The sequence below is a fragment of the Azolla caroliniana genome, unplaced genomic scaffold, assembly GCF_043228905.1.
Source record: "Azolla caroliniana isolate FFs.n. ecotype wild unplaced genomic scaffold, voAzoCaro1.0.p SCAF_4, whole genome shotgun sequence".
In the NCBI taxonomy this organism is placed as follows: domain Eukaryota; kingdom Viridiplantae; phylum Streptophyta; class Polypodiopsida; order Salviniales; family Salviniaceae; genus Azolla; species Azolla caroliniana.
The window spans coordinates 1051656-1073562 of record NW_028230439.1 but is presented as its reverse complement, the minus strand read 5'-3'; the positions used below and the strand labels follow the sequence as shown (position 1 = coordinate 1073562).

The window sequence follows — 21907 nt, the reverse complement described above, 5'->3', positions numbered from 1 at the left end:
TGGTTTTGGTTGTAAGTAAACGGTTTGGTTTCTTTGCCTTGAAACCGAACCGAACCGGAACCGTGCCCATCGCTACTCATATCCTTGCAAAAGGAGGCTAATGAATGCGCCATGCTACTATTGAGTGTCGGGTTAACCATGAAAGACAAACATATATACATATATACATACATACATACTGATACTATACATACATACACAGTAGTAGCATGAAGTAGTGGAGGTGGGGGGGGGTTCTTCAGCAAAAGGGCATTCAGGGAATAATTGCAAAAAAGGCAGAGGGGCATCAACATTTCCTTCCTGTTCAAATTAACAAAAAGCTTGCTCTGTTTTTGGAGGGAAAGGAGAAGAGAAGCCAATCCTTTCCTTCCATTCTTCTTTTTCTCCAAAAAATCTAGCCTTCCCTCCTTCATCCATTCTTTTACTTCTGCAGAGTGTAGGAGTGCGCTGGAAGAAGAGGATCGTATGCCACATTTATCCATACGATGGAGAAGATCTCAGTCTCTATACGAGTTCGCCCTCTAGACAAACAAGAAGCTGCCAAAGGAAATCCATGGAAGATCAATAACAATGCAATCACTCTCATTAATGCTAACTTGTCTACTGCCACTCCTCCTGTATATGTCTTCGGTATTGTATACTACTCTCGCTGTTTATTTTTCTTTTCTTCAAATTAAATTATATTCTTCTTCTTCTCAGCACCCAGTTATAGTATATGTTTTTGGTATTCTCCCTGACTTGTTTGTGATTTTCTGATTTTTTTTATATTCATTTCAACTATTTATATTTGATTTTCTGACAAATTTATATCCACATCAATTTTACATCCGAATCTTTGTAGCTACTTCTAGTACATGTATTGGTATGCTCTTTTGTAACACATATATTTGGCACTCGCTTGGTTTTTTAGAAAATGTTGATTTTACTATCTGTCTCTAGTATACATGCTTGATATGTTCTCTCTTTCTCAAATTTGAATACACATTTCTTGTATATAATTTGTGTATGCTCTCTGTTTATTTTTTAATTTTTGTTTTTCTAAACCCATTTCTAGTATATCTATTTGATAAGTCCTCTGTTTTTAAAATTTTAATTTCTATACCCATGTTTAATATGTATTTGGTATTTTCTCTGTTTTGTTTTAAATTTAAATATGTTTGAACGCATTTTTAGTATAGTATAGGATTCGTCATTGAGAATACACCTAAATTGTGAGTATATGAATGATAGTTTCTCATTGTAGAATATCCTAAATTTGAATATATGAACGAGAAATTCTTAGTGTCAATGTAAGGCTGCTTCTACTGCCACACCACCAATATATACATTTGGTGTATGCTCTGTATTTTTGTTAGCTTAGTAGTAATTGGTCAGATCATGTATTTTTTTTTCAGATCATGTATTTGGTATGGACTCAACCACGCTAGACATCTACGAAGCAACTACTAGAGATATCGTGGCATCTGCAGTAAAGGGTATTAATGGTAAAATCTAACAAATCTCTGTGTGCCTCTCACATTCATTTTCATGTGACGCATCTTTTCGAGTTTTCCTTTTCAGTCGAGCATATTCTCAAAGACACAAACTTTGTGATGGGGACACATATCATATCACATTCTAGATAATGCCTTCAATTTATCCAAACAGACAATTTCTGGTTACAAGTACCATATAATCAATAAAGCCCAAATTCTGATCTATGCGAAAGAAATTGCCAATGGGATTTCACCAGGCATGTATCGAGAATCAAGATAGATGATAGGAAAACAATACCAATTGGAATCTATCTTTAGATGTTGAAAAAAATTTCGTTGAAATTCTACTGTGGATGATCTTTCACAGCAGCACAATCACTTTTCTTACAGAAAAAGAATCATTTGTGCAAACATGTTTAGGATAATGAGAATGATATTCTGTTTTTCCAGTTGGATGTTACTTATGTATCTATCTCTTAAAGCCACCAATTTACGCACGAAACAGTATTAAAGAAGTTGAATTCTGCTCATCTTGGTCCTCTAAGATTTGACATAGCTTATTGTTAGTGCGTATAAATTCTAGGTACTGTTCTTGCATATGGGCAGACTAGTAGTGGAAAAACCTTCACAATGCGTGGATCACAAGATGAACCTGGAATTATCCCTCGTGCTATCCATGATGTATTCAGAAACCTGGAGGAGGTAACTTTATTTGCAGGCATATATTTAAAGAAAGCGCAAGTGAAATAACTTTAGATTGAGCATCATTTATCTCATTCCAGGAGGTGCACCGCAAGCATAATTTTCTGCATGTGCATTTTTTTCATCTCATGCTGGGTAGTTGATAAGAAATTAACTTTTTTTAAATATATAAACTTCTATATACGATGTATAAAGCTTGTTGATTGTCTTCGGAGTTTTATAGTAGCAAATGGCATATTACCTCTTTCAAAAGCCTATAAACAAAGAAGTAGTTGAAATGTTCGTTAAATGAAAACATTCCTTTGAAAGAGGATAAAAACTGAAATAATAAGTTGATGAAAAGTTAAGATAATCACAAAAGGCAATCTATATACAAGTAGTGCAAGATGATGATGATAGCATGTGAACATCCGAAATGGGGGAGGCATAATCCATGGTAGATGCTAAAATTGATAAATTAGTTGAGAAAGCTCTCAACTACAGATGTCTGATAAGAAGGAATAGCACACTGAGAATGAACAGTGACTGAAGAACAGAGTTCAGGGATCCAAACAGAGATATACAACTAACTGATAAGTGGGTGAACGATGCAGCTCTGTGTACAACTAAAGTATTTACACGATTCTCCTTATAGAGCTGATACAACTAACTGATAAGTGGGAGAACGATGCAGCTCTGTGTACAGCTCTGTCTATTTGCTTGTAGCACTTTTCTTCTTTCATCCTGAACTTCAAATATCTAGTTTTGCTTTTGCACTCATCGTCGGCACTAATATTGTTTGGCTCATTTTTCACTTTACTTTTTACTATGTTAACTTCTAAGAGGTAAAGGAATAAGGAGAACAAGACTATGTGTGAAAGTAATGGTCTAGATCTTAACACAAACAAGAATGATTGTTTTTTGAATTTGCATGGTCATTGAGATTCCAGAATGCTAATATAATTAGATGGTCTGCAAATTATATTGAGGCCTTGTTATTATGAAATTGCTTGCTTGGAGCAGGCAGTAAATAGAGAGTTCCTTCTTCGAATGTCTTACATGGAAATTTACAATGAGGATATCAATGACCTTCTTGCTCCAGAGCAAACGAAATTGCAAGTGCATGAGAATTTAGAGGTATAAATCTTTCCAGGTTTATAAACACATGCTTACCTTTTTCTGATTAGAGAGTTATCTTTCTCTTATGTTTACTCATTTTTTGGGTCTGCCAAAGGGTAGTGCCACTGGTGGTGTAGTTATTTTTCTTAATGAAAGAGGAATTACTAATTTCCTTATTTTTCTTGTTTGCTTGATTTTGTCTTGTGTACCTTTTTTGTGATTTAATGCTTGAAAATGTTCATGAATCTATGTTTTATACCTTGATCATATACTGTAAAGAATTGAGCTCTAGTAGAGTTGAGTATTCAGAAGCGTAGTGTGTGTGTGAGAGAGAGAGAGAGTGGGTGTATAAGCAAAAGAAGGAATCAGAGAGAATAACCAGAAAATAAGAAAATACACAGTAGGGGGATGACAGCTTATGCATTGAAGAGAGCTATATTAATTAACTAAAGATCATCAACAAAATAGAATGGGCAAAGGGGGTTTTATATACAAGTCCTCATGGGACTGCGATATTAAATGTGTTGGTGGAATCTAACCAAGATATCCACTTGAGTACGATTTTGTTATAAGAATATCTAATATCCTTTGACTACATTAACACTTAACAACTACACGGATTACAATAAAGTGTGCTCACACACTTTTTCACACATCGTTCTTTTCTTCATAAGCATATGTTCACACAAGTTGAGCTTGATTCTCAACCCGCTCCCTCAATGCCAATTGTGTGTCTTCTTAAGCTTGGTTGTCTTGGTGTAGTTGAAGACTCGACTATAGTTGGTCAGACTACTAGACCGTGGTTTTCTCATTGTTCCTATGTACTCAATCTTGATCTAGCAATGTTGATCTTGCTGACCCAAAATTTCGAGCTTGTCAAGGGTGCCGATAGGGTCGGGTTTATCTCTAACTTCAAAACATCCGGGCTTTGGAAAGTCTTCCTCTAACTTGCCGGGTCAAGTCAGATTAGATGTGCCGGCGTTACTTTGCCGATGCCGGTGTCACTCTTCCTCTTGTATGGTGCTGATTTTCGATGTTTTCCTTCGTCTTTGTGCTTGTACTCTCCCCCCAAGCTCAACATATCGAGTGCTCTAAGGCCTAGATCCACTAAGAATTGCCGTAGCTTGTCGAGACCTAGCGCCTTAGTGAAAATATCAACCACTTGCACGTTGGTGCCAATGTATTGGAGGTCAATGTCGCTGGCCAATATGAGCTCACGGATGTAATGATAGTGCACCTCGATGTGCTTAGTTTGGGCGTGAAACACCGTATTCTTTGCGAGCTGGATGTTGCTGAGATTGTCGCAGTGGATCAGTATTGGCTTGTTCACCAATTCGTTGAAGTCTTTCAGCAGTCTTTTAAGCCATACAGCTTCGCAAGCATCTACAACTGCGGCCCTATACTCTACCTCAGTGCTCGATAGAGCGACTGTTGGTTGTTTCTTGCTGCTCCAGGGGATTGCTCCACTATCGAGTGAGAACATAATTCCCGAAGTGGATCGCCTATCAGATGCATTGCCCGCCCAATCAACATGTGTGAAGCCTTTGAGTCGAAGTGGTACTCCACGCTTATAGAAGATACCATAATCAAGTGTTCCACTAACATAATGTAACACTCGCTTAGCCCAATCCATGTTCGTATCATGGGGGGTTTGCATGAACTAGATAAGAAGCCCGACCGGATAGCTGAGGTCTAGTTGGGTAATAGTAAGTAGATAAGACTCTTGATTATTTGGCGATATTGTGTCGGCTCATAGAATTTTCTAGAATTTGCGGTTAGCTTCATATTTCGATCAAGGGGTGTCGAGATGGATTTACACTTTGTCATTCTGAACTTGTAGACCAAGTTCAACACATAGTGTTGTTGTGAGAGTAGGAACCCTTGTGGAGTTTGAATGACCTCGATGCCGAGAAAATAATGTAAGTCATTCAATTCCTTCATCTCGAACTCCTCTAAAAGTAGCTTTTTAATCTTTTGTGTCTCGGTGAGGCTTTCTCCACCGATGACAAGGTCATCGACATACAAGATTAAGAAGTCGAGGCTTTTGGGATTGTTGCAGATATACAACGAGTTATCAGATTTTGACATCCGGAAGCCAATGTCGTGAAGATATGATGTGATCTTTGAATGCCATGCTCTTGGGGCTTACTTCAGTCCATAGAGAGGATTCTTCAATCGGCAAACCGCATGTGGATGTTTGCTTGATTCAAAGCCAGGTGGTTGCATCATGTAAACTTCCTCCTCGAGCTCACCTTGGAGGAATTCTTCACATCCATTTGGTGCAAGTGCCACCCTTTCGTTGCTGCGAGTGCAATTATTGTCCTCACGGTGGTCATTTTTTCCACCGGGGCAAATGTTTCTTCATAGTCGGTTTGAGCATACCCTTTGGTGACTAGCCGAGCCTTGAACCGATTGACCGTGCCATTCGGATTATGCTTTATCTTGAACACCCAGCGGCAACCAAGTGGCTTTTTCTTCATTTCAGAGGATGGGACTAAATCCCAAGTATTGTTGTCAAACAAAGCGTGCATCTCCTCCCTCATTGCCTCGATCCAACAGGGACCTTGGACAACTTTTTTGTAAGTCTCGGGTTCTTGGTTTGTTGCGACCGTCATCATGAATGCATAGTGATGTGCCATGTACTCATTGTACCCAAACCTAACTATTGGTTTCTCTTGTCAGTTCAATTGGAGTTTTCCTTTGGTCACCTCCGGGGCCTTCTTCATTTCATACTTGCTGTCGACCGATCGGGGTGAATGATCCGAGTCTTTACCGGATGTCATGTCCTTGGCCTCTTGGTCAGGCATCTTGCCCTTTTTTTCTTTTTGCGGATGTAGCACCAAGGTGACATCACATCAAAGGTTTCTTCATGCTGTGCAAGACTCTGATTGCTGGACGACACCTCAGGTCCAGTCAGCTGGAGTGCGGGCAGACTCTTTGCTGGTTCTCCACCCATAATGGTCGTCAACATCTCTTCTTCTTCACTCTCAGAATTTGCTCTAGATTTGCTTGTTTCGAACAAGACGGAGGTCACTAATGCCGAAGAATACACATACACGTAGCACGATTTCATGACCCATGCTGTAGTGGACAAGCCGATTGGTGTGTGATCCAATCAAGAGATGTGCTGCCCGAACAAGAAGGTTCGAGTCCAGCAAAACTCCGATTGAAGTCATCGATCGTAGAGCTTTGATTTGGTCGAGGGATTTTTGACCGATGGAGTTCCGGTCGATAAGAATTGTCATGGCGAGTGGGTTCACCGTGCGATGCACTGTCCCACAAGCGGGCCATGTGTAACCCGTAGGAGTGTACGGGGTGGTGTAAGGGTCAAATGCAATAAAGGTGTTGTGGTATATGTGTAATGTATACGAGTGTGAGTGAGAATAATATATGTATAAATACATGCAGTATTATGTGCATTTGTACAAGAATGTAACAGTCTTCTTTTGTAACGGTCATATTATGTAACTGTTACATTATGTACTATATAAACCCCTTACGGGGCATGTAATAAAATATAGAACTTTCCCTCTCATTTTGTGTCATTCTCTATCTCTCCTTCTCTCTTCCTCACACGTAACCCCCTTGGGAGGGGGGTGGAGCCGTTCTTGGCTTCACCCCCCACCCATTAACAATCCACTTGAGTACGATTTTGTCATAAGAATATCTAATATTCTGTGACCACATGAACACTTGACAACTACACGGATTACAATAAAGTGTGCTCGCACACGTTTTCACACATCGTCTTTTTCTTCATAAGCATATGTTCACACAAGTTGAGCTTGATTCTCAACATATACCAATGGCCATGTCCCATCTTAGTATATTTACTTCCACGAACATTTTGATGCAGCTTTATAAGATAGATCTAGTTTTAGAGTAGAAATGAAATCTCTTGAGACATCCTTATAATGAGATTTCATAGACACTTCTTTGATGTATTTTTGTTTCAATTAAATACATCCCATTATAGAAGATGACATCCTATAATGATACGAAATCACACTATTGGCAAGTGAATATGATGCTTCATGTGGGTATGACCAAATGGTGTCATGTTATTTGGAAGTAGAGCTAGATAGGTGTAGGGGTGCAATCCTGAGTAGAGGGTACAGAAGTTATGTCATTTAGAGCTAGGGTTTGAAAAAAATTAGGTATCCTCTTGTACAATTTGCTATGAGATCCAAGGACGCTTCTCTTGCCTCTCTATGGAGAGATTTGGACCATTCTTCTGGGTTGTAGACCAATCAAACTGTTTTAACTAGAGATCAATGTATTTAGACAGTCTAAAGGCTTTGGAGGAGTGGCTGTATTGTACAAAGAGATCCATTATAGAGATCATGCTATGCATAAAGATATAAATGCACATTATATATGGATATGAATCAAAAGAGGGAATCCTAGAGAATTGTGCATTGTAAGGTGCTGCTTTCCACCTACCTACCCAAGGTTTGCACCTCTCGGAGAATCATCATATCGACTAGTGCATGATGATATCATAAGATTTGCTACTATGGGAGGTATAATGTTATTAGGAAACTTCAAGTGCACAAACTGTGATGAATTAAGAACTATGCCGATACAAGCAAGGTTATGTATGGAGAAATTATGCAGAAAAAGTTGGTGTAGATGACAAGTTCAAGATTTGAACGAATTAACAGAATATGGCAAGCACTTTCTAGCCTTGGGAAGTGCACATCGATTTGTGATATATAATGGTTTGTCACAATGCTCCATTTCAGATGCTTCAACATGTTGGAAACTAAAGGGAGATGCAAGCACAGTCGATTATCTGATGGGATCTCCATTTCTTATAGCCAGAATGATAGAGTTCACTATGTCTGGTAGACCTATTGGCTTGGCAGCAGATCACACATATCTAAGCATTAAGGTGAAGGATGGATGCAGAAAGGATGTAAATGCTAAGAATGAGAGTGGGCTGGCTAAATACCAATACCTGGGAGGCAGCTGAGACATATAGTTGTAGAGTACACAATGGCACACTTTCATACACCCAGAGGAGGTCACACATGGATTGTTAGTCATTGTATGAAGCAGACACAAATGCTTTTCCTTACACAATATGCAATGCAGCCAATCCTGGTAGAGTCATACAAAATAGTTGGCATGATGAGGAATGTTGTGATACAAGGAGCCACTTGCAATGGAAAACAACTTGGGGAGTTTGTATACACAAACAAGCAACAATAACCTTCCAACTCCTCGTGAGGAAGAAAAAGATATCATATTTTAGAGGTTTTACTATATCTATCTTTCTGTCTTTTCTGTCAGTCATTGTATGAAGCAGCCGCAAATGCTTTTCCTTACAAAATATGCAATGCAGCCAATCCTGGTAGAGTCATACAAAATAGTTGGCATGATGAGGAATGTTGTGATACAAGGAGCCACTTGCAATGGGAAACAACTTGGGGAATTTGTATACACAAACAAGCAAGAATAACCTTCCCACTCCTCATGAGGAAGAAGAAGATATTATATTTTAGAGGTTTTACTATATCTATCTTTCTGTCTTTTCTCCTCTTATGCAACAACGCCTTGGATTCATCCAAAGGGTGGGTCTTGCAAAATTTACAACTTGTTTTTATGGATGAAAACAAATATGGAAACACTTTTAATGTCAAATTAAAAGGAATAAATGCTACTCTAATTTATTTTTGAAAAAGATATTGCCAACTGTTTTCTCGACAGCGTGGCATCTTTGTAGCAGGGCTACGGGAGGAGATTGTAACAAGTCCTGAACAGGTTCTTCAAATGATGGAGTTTGGAGAAGGTATATAAAATTCCTTCAGCTGTTTTTCTATTCATGCCATCTAAGCTTATAATACTAATCTGTTATACATTCATTCCTAATGAATGAGATTATCTGATAGCTCAGACTGTTTCAATAATCTAGCTATATTTATTATGGTTTGTCGTTCTCAAAGAAGAAACACCATTTAAATGTGTAATCTCCTGTCCAGTCTCATAGGCCATTTCAATCTCTTAGAAGACGTTAACGTATCTTTATTTCTTAACATTCAGCTTACGTTTCCACATAATTTTTGTGTGAATTTGCATATTACTTGATAAATCCTTTTTGAAAAAGAAATGTTTATTGACAAAAAAACGAATCAATGGTTGCACTTTCAAATTTCAAATTGTTGTACACATAGATGATCATTGTGGATATTTTTGAGCAACGGATCTCTATCTAATGTTAGATGCAACTGTAACATGAATGATCAATTTGGAGAGCCTATCATGTTCACGATCTGTTGGAGAGCCGAAGCAAATATCACACTATTTGAAGGAATTCAGAAACTTAATCAGTAATGATGCTAGCAATCTCTCAAATTTGGAGACAATGATACTGACTTGAAAGGGGGGTGAATTTACACATGAGTACATAGAACTGTTTACTAGATACATTATGAGTACGGCCTTGACCGCATTATTCGAAAGGGGTTATGATAGATCGGATATTTGCAATTTGCCATACATGTAGGCCACATCCATCTGGATCACAACCACATCACCTTGTCATCAATAGATTATAGTCATTATCACCAGACACCAAAGGTGATTCCCTTTATTCTGAGACCTCTCCATCTTGGATCATCCCATGTCAGAGGTCTTTTGAAGGCAGAAGTTTCAGTATATTTAAGTTTAGAATGTCAAGTGCTTATATAATGAGATTGATTCCCTGGTACCCTAGAAAATTCTACTAATTTGGTTGTATTTATTTTGGGTTGTTCTCAAAGAGAATACAACATTTTAAGAAGTAAACTCTCATTCAGTTCTCACAGGCCATTTTGAACTATTGAAGACCTTAATATATGTTCGCACAGGCCATTTTGAACTGTTGTGCAAAGATGAGCTGTCATTTTGATGACTAACTTTTGTCAGATCTCATAGGCCATTATACATTTTTAGAGACGCTAATGTATCATTCCTTTTTTTGAAGATAGAATCAGCACAACTGGCAAGAATATACGAAGAATGCAGGCATTTAAAGATTGGGGGTTCTGATTAATCACAAAAATGGATTTTGAACATATATATGGAGCTTTCTGATCAAGAATCCCGTATCTTTCTGCCATGTCTTATCTAGAACCCAAGAGGGCATTCAAGCTACATACACACCTCAAGTTATTCATAGCTACTTGATATAAATTCTACTAAGCTTCTCAAGTGAGAAACACTTTGGTGAGCAACCAGTTTGCATGATGTAACATGATCTATTCTTGCATATACTTACTCAAAGTCCTTTTCAGACACTTGCACTATGTTTCTGTCTATATGATTCTTGATGCATCAAGTTGTGGGCTGTTCTGGTTTTAGTGGTTCTAAGAGGTTGATTATCACCTTTTGCTAATTGTGCATATTTACTTAGACTAACCTGACTGTAAATAGCTGTAAAAGAAACTGTATTTTAATTTTCACTGTAGATCACAGTTCAGACTTTAAATAGTAGCTTCTTTCTCAACTATTTGTTCAACTCTCATTATAACAACATGTCATCGCCCCTGAAACAAATATATTAGGAGTGTTATATTATCTCCATCAACTCTGATAGGAACCCGATGGCTTAATCCACCAGATCATAAGCTTTCACAACATTCATAATAAGGCAATCAAATCCTCTTTTCTTAACGTGAGCATGAGAAGTAAATGCTACATACACATGGTATCCAGTCTTTTCTTATCTACACGGCTATCAGCAATTGCGGATACATTTGCCATATTATCTTTAACGTATTTTGTTGGATGAACCATACAGAATCTCCTTCATAAACAGCATATGGATGTAAAGGTTAAGTACAATATTATATGAGCAGAGGATGTTGCAGATCCTCTTTCTATGAGACATGGTTTGATGAAAAGAAAAAAACAATTATACCCCTGAATCCACAAATTAGAGACCGGTAAACCTGAAATATGGCAATTGGCAAGTAGTATCACAATTTGGTATATTTGGAATGCCAGGTGCTTGAAGGTATTTTTGGGCAGAGATTGTGCATAATCTTAGAGGTTCTCTGGATACATAAAAGGTAATATGCAATGGGCAGATTTACAATGATTGGAGTTTCATGCCATATTGGATAGAGGAATATTTGATAGGCGGAATTTTTGACAAAGTGGAGTTGTTTTACTCTACACCGAAGTATTTATTTAAGTCGATAATTAGAACTTAACCTTGATAAAAAAAACTGGGGTAATTACCTATTTGTACATATTTCGTATACATCCTTAGGTTGTTTCTTAATACTAATGTAGCATCTCTTCTTGGGAAACAAAAGCTTAGGTACAATAAAATGTATCTGTTTGACATTGAAAAGGTAACATCTTTGCTGTTTCTTTTGAGTAACAATAATGCAGCTCATAGACATGTTGGTGAAACAAACATGAATGTACATAGCAGCAGATCTCATACTATTTTCCGCATGGTAAGCAATGATACATTTAGAATTTATTGCTGCATTGCTTCTGGAGACTGTTCCACAACAAGAGCAAGACCTTTATTATGTGTTTTATTGACAACCAGAGAATACATTTGCAATGTTTTTCCCAGGTTATTGAGAGCAGAGATAAAAGCCAAGATGACTCTTTGGGATTCTCATGTGATGCTGTCCGAGTTTCAGTCCTGGTATGTACTATGGCTTACATATATGCACTATAAATTTATTTTTTGGATCCTATGCCAAAAAAGAGATGTTATTCTTGTTATAGAGTAAACTGAGGTCTTTCCTATAGTAAAAATGTGAAACTGCAAATTTACTGCCATGGGATTTTTTTCATCCTATTTGAAAGCTTCCACATAATGATATACATATTTTTTTTGAGAGGATATCTATGTATGTTTGGTAAGATGTTTTCACATTGCGTTCTGAGCTTACAGAGGGTATAGTTATAATTTATGATTAGAAATTCTGATGATTTAAAATGTTATCATCAGAATTTGGTAGATCTAGCTGGTTCTGAACGGGTTGCAAAGACGGGAGCAGAAGGAGCTCGTCTGAAGGAAGGCACACATATTAATAAGAGCTTAATGGTGTTGGGAACTGTTATTAACAAACTGAGTGACGGTGTACAGAGCCAAGGGTGATTTTTCAATGGACATATTCATAACAAGTATCTCATTGATTGTTGAATGTCATCATGACTTTTCATTGTTGTGTTCTATTATTAGGGGACATGTTCCTTATCGAGATAGTAAGCTTACTCGAATTTTGCAACCAGCATTGGGAGGAAATGCAAGAACAGCTGTAATTTGTAATATTACACCTGCCATGGTACTTTTGATATTTGAAAAAATGATGTGCAAATATGAGGAAGATCATGCACAAAAACAGGTATATGCTGCTCACATAGCTGTTTTTTCTCTCTAGGTTCATGTTGATGAATCACGAGGCACGCTTCAATTTGCCAGTAGGGCTATCTGTGTGACTAATTGTGCACAAGTGAATGAGGTCTACTGGTTTATTTATTTTGGTTTAAAAACTAGTTCTCCTTTGTTTTCTGTCTTTTCATTGCATACTGTTTATTTTGTGCAGATTCTCACTGATGCAGCTTTACTCAAGAGACAGAAAAAAGAGATTGAGGAGTTACGATGCAAATTGAAAGTATGTTCTCTCTCTTAGGTTTTGTATGTCTACTTTATGTGTGTTTCTGAGATATGATAATACTTAGAATAATATCTAAGTAGTCATGATAATAATATGACAGGCATCTCATTCAGAGCACTTTGAAGAGGAAATTTTGTGTCTTCGGAATACTCTCTTGCAGGTATACCTGAATGCCAGTACATCCCTAAGTTCTTAATTTAAGACTTAAATTATAAACTGCCATATGTTTCTTTGAAAGCATAATGGCCCTTATTCATTTCCGAAAATCTTGAATGTCTATTGTCTGCATTGCAAAAGCAAAAGAAAAAGAAGATTTGTGCTATAATTCTCTTAAGTATGCACATGTGTTTTAATGGATCGTGGATCTCAACTCATAAAAGGGAAGTAGTTGATAGGTCTTTAATTTCAAGAGATGGCAATTGATAATCAATTCACAAAATTGTAATTCATATGTAATGAATGTATCAGAGTGAATATGAGAGAGAAAGGATAGCTTTTGAGTTGCAAGAGGAGAAAAGGGCTCATGCAGAGAGGGAGCAGAAGCAAGCTCAAAAGATCGAGAACCTAAGCACACTTGTTTTGAATTCCACAGTTGATGATCGAGACTTTGAAAAGAGGACAAAAAAGGTGCTGCTTGAATACTTTCTGAACATGTCAGGTTCCAGTAACTGATTTGAAGACAAACTAATTGAGTCTTATAAAATTTTGTTGAATATAGAATGCGCGACGGGAAACCTGGTGTCCACGAGTGGCAAGTGAAAATCCGCTTGATGAGGTTGTATTCTAACTTTGATTTTTCTAGTCACAGAAACTATTTTGCCTTAGAGTTTGACCTGAATTTGCATTTCTTCTGGAAAAAATGGTAGAGATTGCACTGGAGTTTTAACTAAAGCTTTTTGTGAACATGTATTTAAACTTGTTCTAAGAGAAACAAGAAAAAAATTCACCATTATTATATCTGAAAGACCATAGTTGTCTATGAGATGTAACAAAAATTTCAACTGTAGATGGTAATTTGCTCGTCAATGTGAGTGAAAAAAAGAAAAATTTCTTACTCTAGCTTCTTAAAACTAAACAAATTGAATATATACCAATAAGGTTTGATGCCTGATCACTGTAACTGAAATTGCTTCTCTTTGAAGATATCCATCGTGGGGTAATCCAATATGGGAAGGCCAAGGAGGATGAAAAGTATGATGATAGCTTTCATCTTATGTACAAAATAGATATGAGTGGATTGGATTGACCCATGAATGCTCTCGTAGAATGATGTTGTATGAAGTCAAGTTCTCCACAATGAACCGCTATAATTGCCTATGATAATAGTCCTATAATTGCTAACTATAATGAGATCTCTGCTTGAATATCGGCTCAATGCTATGTTCTGTCCAGATACTAAGGAAGTCTTAACACATAGCTTTATGAAAGATGTGTGCAAGAAGTGAGAGAAAGGTATCACGGGCATAAATGAAATGATCATCCAGGAATCCTTCATGATTTTGAGCCATTCCAAATTGTAACCCATCAATGGCATTTCTGACCTTTTGTAACGTAAAAAAGGTGGATTCATGTGCATGCAATCTATGTGGGTGGGGGATGGAAGCTTGATTGGAAACCTCATAGAGTACCATTGCTTATTCATGACAAGCCTGAGTCCTGCGACGTTGTGTCTCATTAAACATTTTCATTGCCTGAGATGAGATCTGAATGAAACGAAAGAAATATCTGCATGAAATATTGTCTTTCATGAAGTAATGTGAATATATATTTCACAGTTACCAAATATTAAAGCAAAATACTAGGTCTGGTTGTCTGTTGAGGTGAAACACCTTGGCCCTCATTTGTTAAGGTATTAATAAATGTACCCTCGTAATGGATGTAGATTGTACCTTTCAATCTTCCATGGATACTTTTTCTAATATATTTATGCGTTTCTGTTCTGGTATTTTTGGAATATTTGACTAATTTAAAACGCTTTTCAAACTTGTTTTTTCAAAGTTGATCGGCAAACCTTTGAAGGAAGAGAGATGCCTATCAAAAAATAGAGACAGGATTTTTTCTTTGCCGCCACCATTTGATTCTCTGGTGGAGGAGGATGATTTCAAAGACTCCAATGAAGTCGAGGAGGTTTTGTTTGAGCAGCAAAATGGCAATGCTAAAGTTGTTCTTCCAGATGTAAAAGCAAGAATTCATGTGGCTGACAGAAAGAGAAAATATTCTCCTAGAATGCCCACTTTAAATGAGGTATTTATATCTATATTCTCATACGAATTCCTTTAGTTTTGCCATCAAAAGGGATTGTCAAGGTCATTGAAGAAAGCATTTCATGGGGGATGCTTACTATGGCTATTTTGTGTAAACAAAGGATGACTCTCAGGAGCAAGGAAATCTTTCGAAAAGGCAAGAACAAGATGATAGTGTGCAAGTAAGTTTCTTTCTCAAAATTTTCAGGTAGAGATATGAAAGATTGTCTAGAAATCTGAAATGCTGACCTGCTTTCAAGGTTTCTAAAGAGTCATGCCTTATGATCTTTCAAGTTACAGATGTTCTATGTATGATTTGTATTTATATCTGCCTTTGAGGACTAAGGAAAATATAAAATATTTTAATGCAGGGAAAAAGCATGAATGTAAAGACACCAACTGAGCTAGTGAGCATTTGTGATGATCAACAAACAGGCTCAACAAATGACACAATCCAAAAGGTAATATGGACTCCTTAGTTTCTACTAAAATAATTACACACAACCATGAATAATACGTAGTTAATGAGATGGGTTTTTAGTTATTGCTTGAGAAAATCCAGGCAAATGAGGAGATAATCAGATGCAACAATCAATTTGGTTCAGCAATGTTGGAACTTGAAAAGATTACGGTGATGTTTATCTATATCTTCATAAGTTTTTATTATCTGAGAAGGTATTTCCAATGCATTGTGTTGAAAAGTTAAGAGTGTTTGTTATTAACTTACATTTCTTAGGTTTTAAGCTTGTTGCTACTCTAGATGTTTCTCTGCCTGTTATGTCTGATTGTATTTTGAACTGCAAGATGACTTGCCATACAGCATTAGTTTAGCTGTCTAGGCCAGTTATTGGCAACAATAAATAAAACTGATACAGTTGTAGTGCATAGTCATGATATCAATGGATCAGTCTTTGATGTATAATGCATATTCATGATATCAGTGATTTTCAGAATGCTTGTGTGGTGTTTTCTAAAGTATGGATTCATATATAGATAATGCCTTTTCTGAAGTATGGATTTATATATGGATAACGCGATACTTGTTGTATAGCTGAGGTCTGAATAGGCTTGCTAAGCTTATATATTTGCCAAAAGCTAAACAATAATCTTGAAATTTACAGGCTTTGAACATAGAACTGAAGGCCTCTTTGGCAGAAGCTGAAGAATCGATAAAACTTCAAGAAAAAAAACTGAATGAAAAATCAAACATATTGGAGGCATCACAGGCAGAGCTTGCTTTAGTTAAGAAAGCTAATGAAGCCATGGTATGAATGTGAAAGCTTACTATTGCATTATCTAATGCTTCAAAATAAATATCAAGCTGCATTTTGCAGTCTGAAGAGCTTATTGATTGCAAAGCCAGCAACACTGCACTTGAGAGCATCATTAACAACTTGAAAACATCACAGAATGAACTGCTGGAGGTGATTAAATATTCTTGCCAATCTTTTTATCTGTGTCATCCTAAAAAAGTAGGATGAAAAGTTAACAGCGGATTGGAGGGTTATCTTAGAGAAAAATCTTATAAGGAGTTTCTTCTGTTTGTTTATGCTATTGTACTAAACGTTCTTCTTCATCAGAAAGTTCCATGTTTCTAGAATTCCAAGCTTAGTGCGTTCCTTATGTCTTGCATTATATAATTCTTATATATTTTCTCAAGGGATGTTGTGTTGAGCTCATCAGAATAAGCTGCATACATGCATAGCACAATATAATGTCATCACTGCAAAGAAAAACAAGAAGTAATGAAGCCTGGCAACAAGGAAAATAATGTTTTGAGATTGGGTGTCCACATGCGCATTGTGAATGCTTGGAACCAAGTTGAACAATCATATACATTTATTATGGAGCCATAATGAAAAAGGAGAAAACTTCCATCCACTTCTTGCTAGATACATCTGTACATCATAATTAATAGAAAACAGGTTGAGGTTGTGCAACTGCCATTACTTGTATATCTATATGATCTAAATGCTTAGGTAATCAAAGAGAACTATTATGTGCATATTGATAGAATAGACACAATCTTTATTATGATTTTGGCCAATTTTAAAGCTACTAAGTTTCTTATTTCTTTTTACATATAGCAACTCACAGATGCTCACCTACAATTTGAGGCAGAGAAAGCAGCATTGGGAAAAGTTCACAATAAACCAATTTCAAACATGACTAACACAGATGATGCTGGAAAGCTGAAGGTTTGTGTTTGATGAGAAATATAATGTTTAATGATTGCATATTGTTATGTATGGCATTTCCAACAGAAAACGTCATGTTCTTTATATGATCAAAAGTCTTCTATATGGCATAACTAAATCATCTATTTTGCATGGAACTTTTTTCTTCATCTCCTGTTTCTCTCTTTTTATGCTGAATCACGATTAGAGTGATACAAGTAAAAAAAGAGAAGAGGAAATATCAATTAAATTGAGATACACGATAAAGATAAGTTACACATGGATTGAGTTGATCCACTTTGTCAACAGTTTATGGTGGAGTCCCTCAGCTTCTAACCAACAATAGTCATGACGGTATAATACCCCACTGTAGTGGTTTATTGCAGATACAAGCCATGCTTCTTAGAGGCTGTTTTATGTATGAGGCACTAAAATCAGACTGATTAAGATGATGCATATTGTCTTTCCTATCTTTAAAAAGAAATTTAAGGAATGAAGAGGACAGGACATCACAAGTTGTACCTTATTGATAGGCACATTTAAATATATTTGTACTTTATTGACAGGAAAATGTGCCGTTTCAATAATGAAGCAATTCCTTAAATTATAGATATTTCGATTAGTAGTCATGGTATTTTATTTCAAACAATTTCAGCTGTTGGAGGACAAGGTGATAAAACTGCGCAATGACCTTTCTGCAGCTAATTTAACTGCAGAGAATGAGCTACAAGAAAGGTTTGTATCTGAAGTTTAAGATTAATTTGTGACAATCACCTCAAGTCTACCTTTTAATGATTCAGGAAGCTTGTTTAATTCAATACAGTTTTGCTCCCTTCTAAACAGAATTAAAAAAGGTGAGGAGATTGCAAAACTGCATGAAAAGATAACTAGTTTGGAAAGGTAAACTTCTTCATAAGAAGATTGTATTAAACCCATGCAATTTTGCATAGTATCCTACAAACACAATGGTTAATTTGCAGTATGGTAGATACATTGAAGGAGAATGGCCTTGAAAGGGATTTTTCATTGATCCTGAATGATGACATTATATCAAAGGTAATAATAGCATGATTTTAAACTTAATTGTCCACTTTATGGTAGTTCTTGTAGGAGAAATAATAAACTGATCAAGAATTGATCATAGGAAAGTTTGCTGACGGAAAGGTATGTATTTATTGTCCAAATCTTCCCATGATGAAAAGGGAATGCGTAGACTCAAGAAAAAATTCTTTGTCTTTTGGTCTCGGGAAAATCTGCTCAGCAATCGCATTTATGTGTAAAGAAGAAAATGAAATGGAAGAAATCATATCCATGATTTTCATAGGATTTTTTATATGACCATTTTCTTTTAAATTTTAAATAACATATTGTAATGCCAATTGTGAGCGATGTTGTCCTCACAGACCAAAAATCATGAAGATCTAGAAGCAAAATACCATGAACTTCAAAATTGCGTTGGAAAAATCACACAAGAGAAAGATGAGGTATTTATAATCAGAAGGATGGGCAACATGAATTAGCACTTTCTGCTAAATTGGGGTGAGTGGTAGATACTTGGACCTCAACTTTATATCCATTTTCCAGTGTCTGTTGTTATTGGAGTCATATAAAATGAAGATAGGAGAATATCATAAAGAGGTAGCAGATGCCAAATCAGTTGCAGAACAAGAGAGGAATCTGAGGTATTCTAGGAACTCAAAATCTCCCTTCAAATGGGTTATAGGAAAGCATTGTGATGATATAACTCTTGTTTGTTGTTGAAATTAGGGTGTCTGAGATTAAAGATTTAGAAGTACAACTAAATGAATTGGGGACAATGCTACTCCAAGAGAGAGAATTGAGGTAAAGCTTGTAGTAAATATCTGTATTGTATGTATTTAAAACTGATAGTATTAGATTAAATACCCATCTTATTCCAGAGAACGCGACCTCAACGAAATCAGAGATCTGCAAACAAAGCTATGTGTTCTAGAGGATTCTATGAATAGGAATGCTGTTGAATTTTCAAAGGTGTGTACTTCAGCTCTTTAATTCACGGAAACATCTGTTTCATTTTTAATTTGGTAAAAATATGTATAAACTCTTTGTCTCTTTGCTCAATGACATTATTAAGGGAGTTTGAAGATAAGGATGCATTTTCAAATGATTATGCATGACTCTTCGTGGACTAATAACAAAGCTCATGGCAGTGTTCTTGTAGAAATGACTATCATGAGAAGCATGTGTCTATATGTGTGACCAATGCTTTCATAACCTATGTACTTATGAACGATTACATTTTCTTATTCTTGATAGTCCAAGAGTCCTGTCACACATTCAAATATGTTTTTTGGTCGTGTTTTCCAAGAGGGCAGAAACCATTAATCCAATAAGAAAAATGGCTGCTTCCAGGAAAAATGCGATCTAGAGAAGGAAAACTTAAAGCTCTTAGTCAGCCTTGACGCAGTGAGTGCAAAGAGAGAGGTATATGAAGGACGGTGGCATGAAGCAATGGATGAGTTGGAGGAGATGCACAAGGAGCTTGACCATCTCAAAACATCGTATAATAAGTTCATCGAGAAAAGAAATTGTGATGGTACAGAAAGGTAATACAGTGCCTTTCTGTGCAATCTGATTTAAAGAGAAGAATGATGAAGCTGTAACTAAATCCACCTTTATTTATTTACTATTAGCGATGCTGAGATGGGGCAAAGACATCACCAATCCATGATTTTGGAGAAAGTAAGCTTATTTGTATGAATTTTCCAGTTCCATTTCAAGATTCAAGTGCATGCATGATGGGGTTTAAGGTTTCTATGGAATGCAGAACATAGTAGTGAGAAATATCATTGAAGATTCACAAAATGATTGCAGTCATCGAAACAAGAAGCTTACAAATCTACAGGTATGTTTACATTGCTGGGAAAAAATGACAATTTAACTTGATCTCATGTTGAAGTGCATCTATATAACAATTAATCAACCCTAAAGAGACTATGAAGAATACATTGGGAAATTGCATTTTAGACACGATTGGCAGGGATTAGAACCACTTCTTGAAGCCAGTGGTGAGCTTCTTGTTAGCTCCCATGACTGTGTAGGCTAAGGAGGTGAGAAAGAGCCACTTCCAATTATTAACCGTTCAGTTTTTTCATTGTTGTCATTTTAATTCATTTTCCATCGTGATTCCCATCAATAAATCGAGATTTTTTTTTTCATTTTCTACTGTTTCTTTCCATTGATTAATCACAAATTGCGATTAATGGTTTTCATAATCTAGTTAGTTAATGTGACTTCTAGCGATAATTGTTGATTATTATTAATCGCTAGTTAAGGGCACTAACTTTATTCTCAATAAAACCCCAGAAGGATTCCATTAAGGCCCTTTCAATATTTCAGCATGAACAAACATTCAAACATTCATGTTGAACCACAGTGTAGTGTTAACAATCAATAGAACCTGTAGTGTTGACTTATATTTTATAATCTTCAAATGTTTTTGTCATATAGACATCATTTTGTAAAGTCTAGTTTAGTTGCATGAAGTAAAGAAAAGAGAACAAATTGGAAGATGAAATGCTAAATGGTCAGTATAGTTTTTTGAAGCCAGCATCTATACAACAGAGTCCTTCCACCAGTACTAAAGGCTCCCTATTATATACTAATGTTTAATTTAGCTTTTTGGAGCTTGATACCATACTAATGTTTCTAGCCCATGGTGAAGGGCACATATACAGCAAGTACTAACTTCAGACAGTCAAAAGGAGAACCAATGAAGGACAAATTGGGCAGAAATACAGTTTGTTTACCAATCAAAGAGGTTGTTGCTTCACAACGACAAGACCGCAAAAGTGTGGTTACTAATTTCAAGAGTAAATCTACAACGCATGCTCCTCACATTTCTGAAAGGAAGCATTGCAAAATTTAATAATAATACCGGGCAGGTGCTTTACATTTGAATTTGCACTATAACCTTCGTTTGAAACCCGCTTAGACCAAAGAAATTCATGTGATCTCGAACCTCATTGGCTTCAGCAAAAGGAACAGGCTGCAGATCTGAAGGATGGTCTAACACTCATGTTCGCGTACTAATTGCCAAGTAACCACTGGTTTTTGGTGGTTTAGGTGTACTTTCTGTTAGTGATTCTTTCCCCTTGACAGAATCCCCATGTACTAATGATTTTCTACATATAATAATGCCTCTCCACAAAACTCCAGAGGTAGTTTTGAGCTAATTTCTTGTGCACTTTATTAATTTAACTATATTGTTGCTCTCTATAATCATACCCAAATGTTGCTGGAACCTCTGATGTTTTTTAAACTTTAGGAGACAAGATTTATGTGAATTATGAGGTAACATTGTCTTGCCTGTTTGAAGTGGAAGCTTATTCTTTTTGTGAATGTGTTTTTGAATCCAGTGTTTATTACTAGTGTTTATTCCTTAGATGTTAATTAAGTTTGTTTGACTATGAAAAGGCCTTCAAAAAATGCAGTACGAAATTGTTATTGATTTTGAAACCAATAAGTTTACAATGAGTGCATGAATACTCCGTTCTTGGGATGTTTTTGATGTTTTTTATCTTATAATTTGCTGATAGGCAGTG

At 36.3% G+C, this 21907-nt stretch overlaps 1 protein-coding gene across 3 annotated transcripts; it reads left to right on the top strand.

Annotated features, from left to right (window-relative positions):
* The first annotated feature begins 319 nt into the window (after positions 1-319).
* On the top strand, positions 320-21526 carry LOC147864673 (kinesin-like protein KIN-7I). 3 transcript variants are annotated; one of them, XM_087318786.1, is made up of 33 exons: positions 320-630; positions 1395-1484; positions 2059-2177; positions 3180-3293; positions 8988-9069; positions 11658-11725; positions 11851-11925; positions 12235-12380; positions 12469-12571; positions 12668-12748; positions 12833-12901; positions 13005-13064; positions 13373-13531; positions 13623-13679; positions 14903-15148; positions 15270-15329; positions 15519-15608; positions 15689-15778; positions 16269-16412; positions 16482-16571; positions 17235-17345; positions 17980-18059; positions 18168-18224; positions 18305-18380; positions 18728-18808; positions 18909-19006; positions 19092-19166; positions 19244-19334; positions 19716-19909; positions 19997-20045; positions 20131-20208; positions 20344-20400; positions 21016-21526. In XM_087318786.1, the coding sequence occupies exons 1-33, from the start codon at positions 486-488 to the stop codon at positions 21229-21231; spliced, it is 3351 nt and encodes a 1116-aa protein (XP_087174912.1). In that variant the 5' UTR covers positions 320-485; the 3' UTR covers positions 21232-21526. The 3 variants fall into 3 exon arrangements, with proteins under 3 accessions (XP_087174912.1, XP_087174913.1, XP_087174914.1); XM_087318787.1 differs by lacking the exon at positions 20344-20400 and having other exon boundaries at positions 21028-21526; XM_087318788.1 differs by lacking the exon at positions 20344-20400 and having other exon boundaries at positions 21041-21232.
* The last annotated feature ends 381 nt before the right edge of the window (positions 21527-21907 follow it).

What these genes read in the sequence shown, in the direction of transcription:
- LOC147864673 (XM_087318786.1), top strand. Translation starts at nt 486, where the DNA reads ATGGAGAAGATCTCAGTCTCTATACGAGTTCGCCCTCTAGACAAACAA. An exon ending in TGCAGTAAAGGGTATTAATG is followed by an intron (nt 1,485 to 2,058) that starts GTAAAATCTAAC and finishes TATAAATTCTAG; the next exon opens with GTACTGTTCTTGCATATGGG. An exon ending in ATGCTGTTGAATTTTCAAAG is followed by an intron (nt 19,335 to 19,715) that starts GTGTGTACTTCA and finishes GGCTGCTTCCAG; the next exon opens with GAAAAATGCGATCTAGAGAA.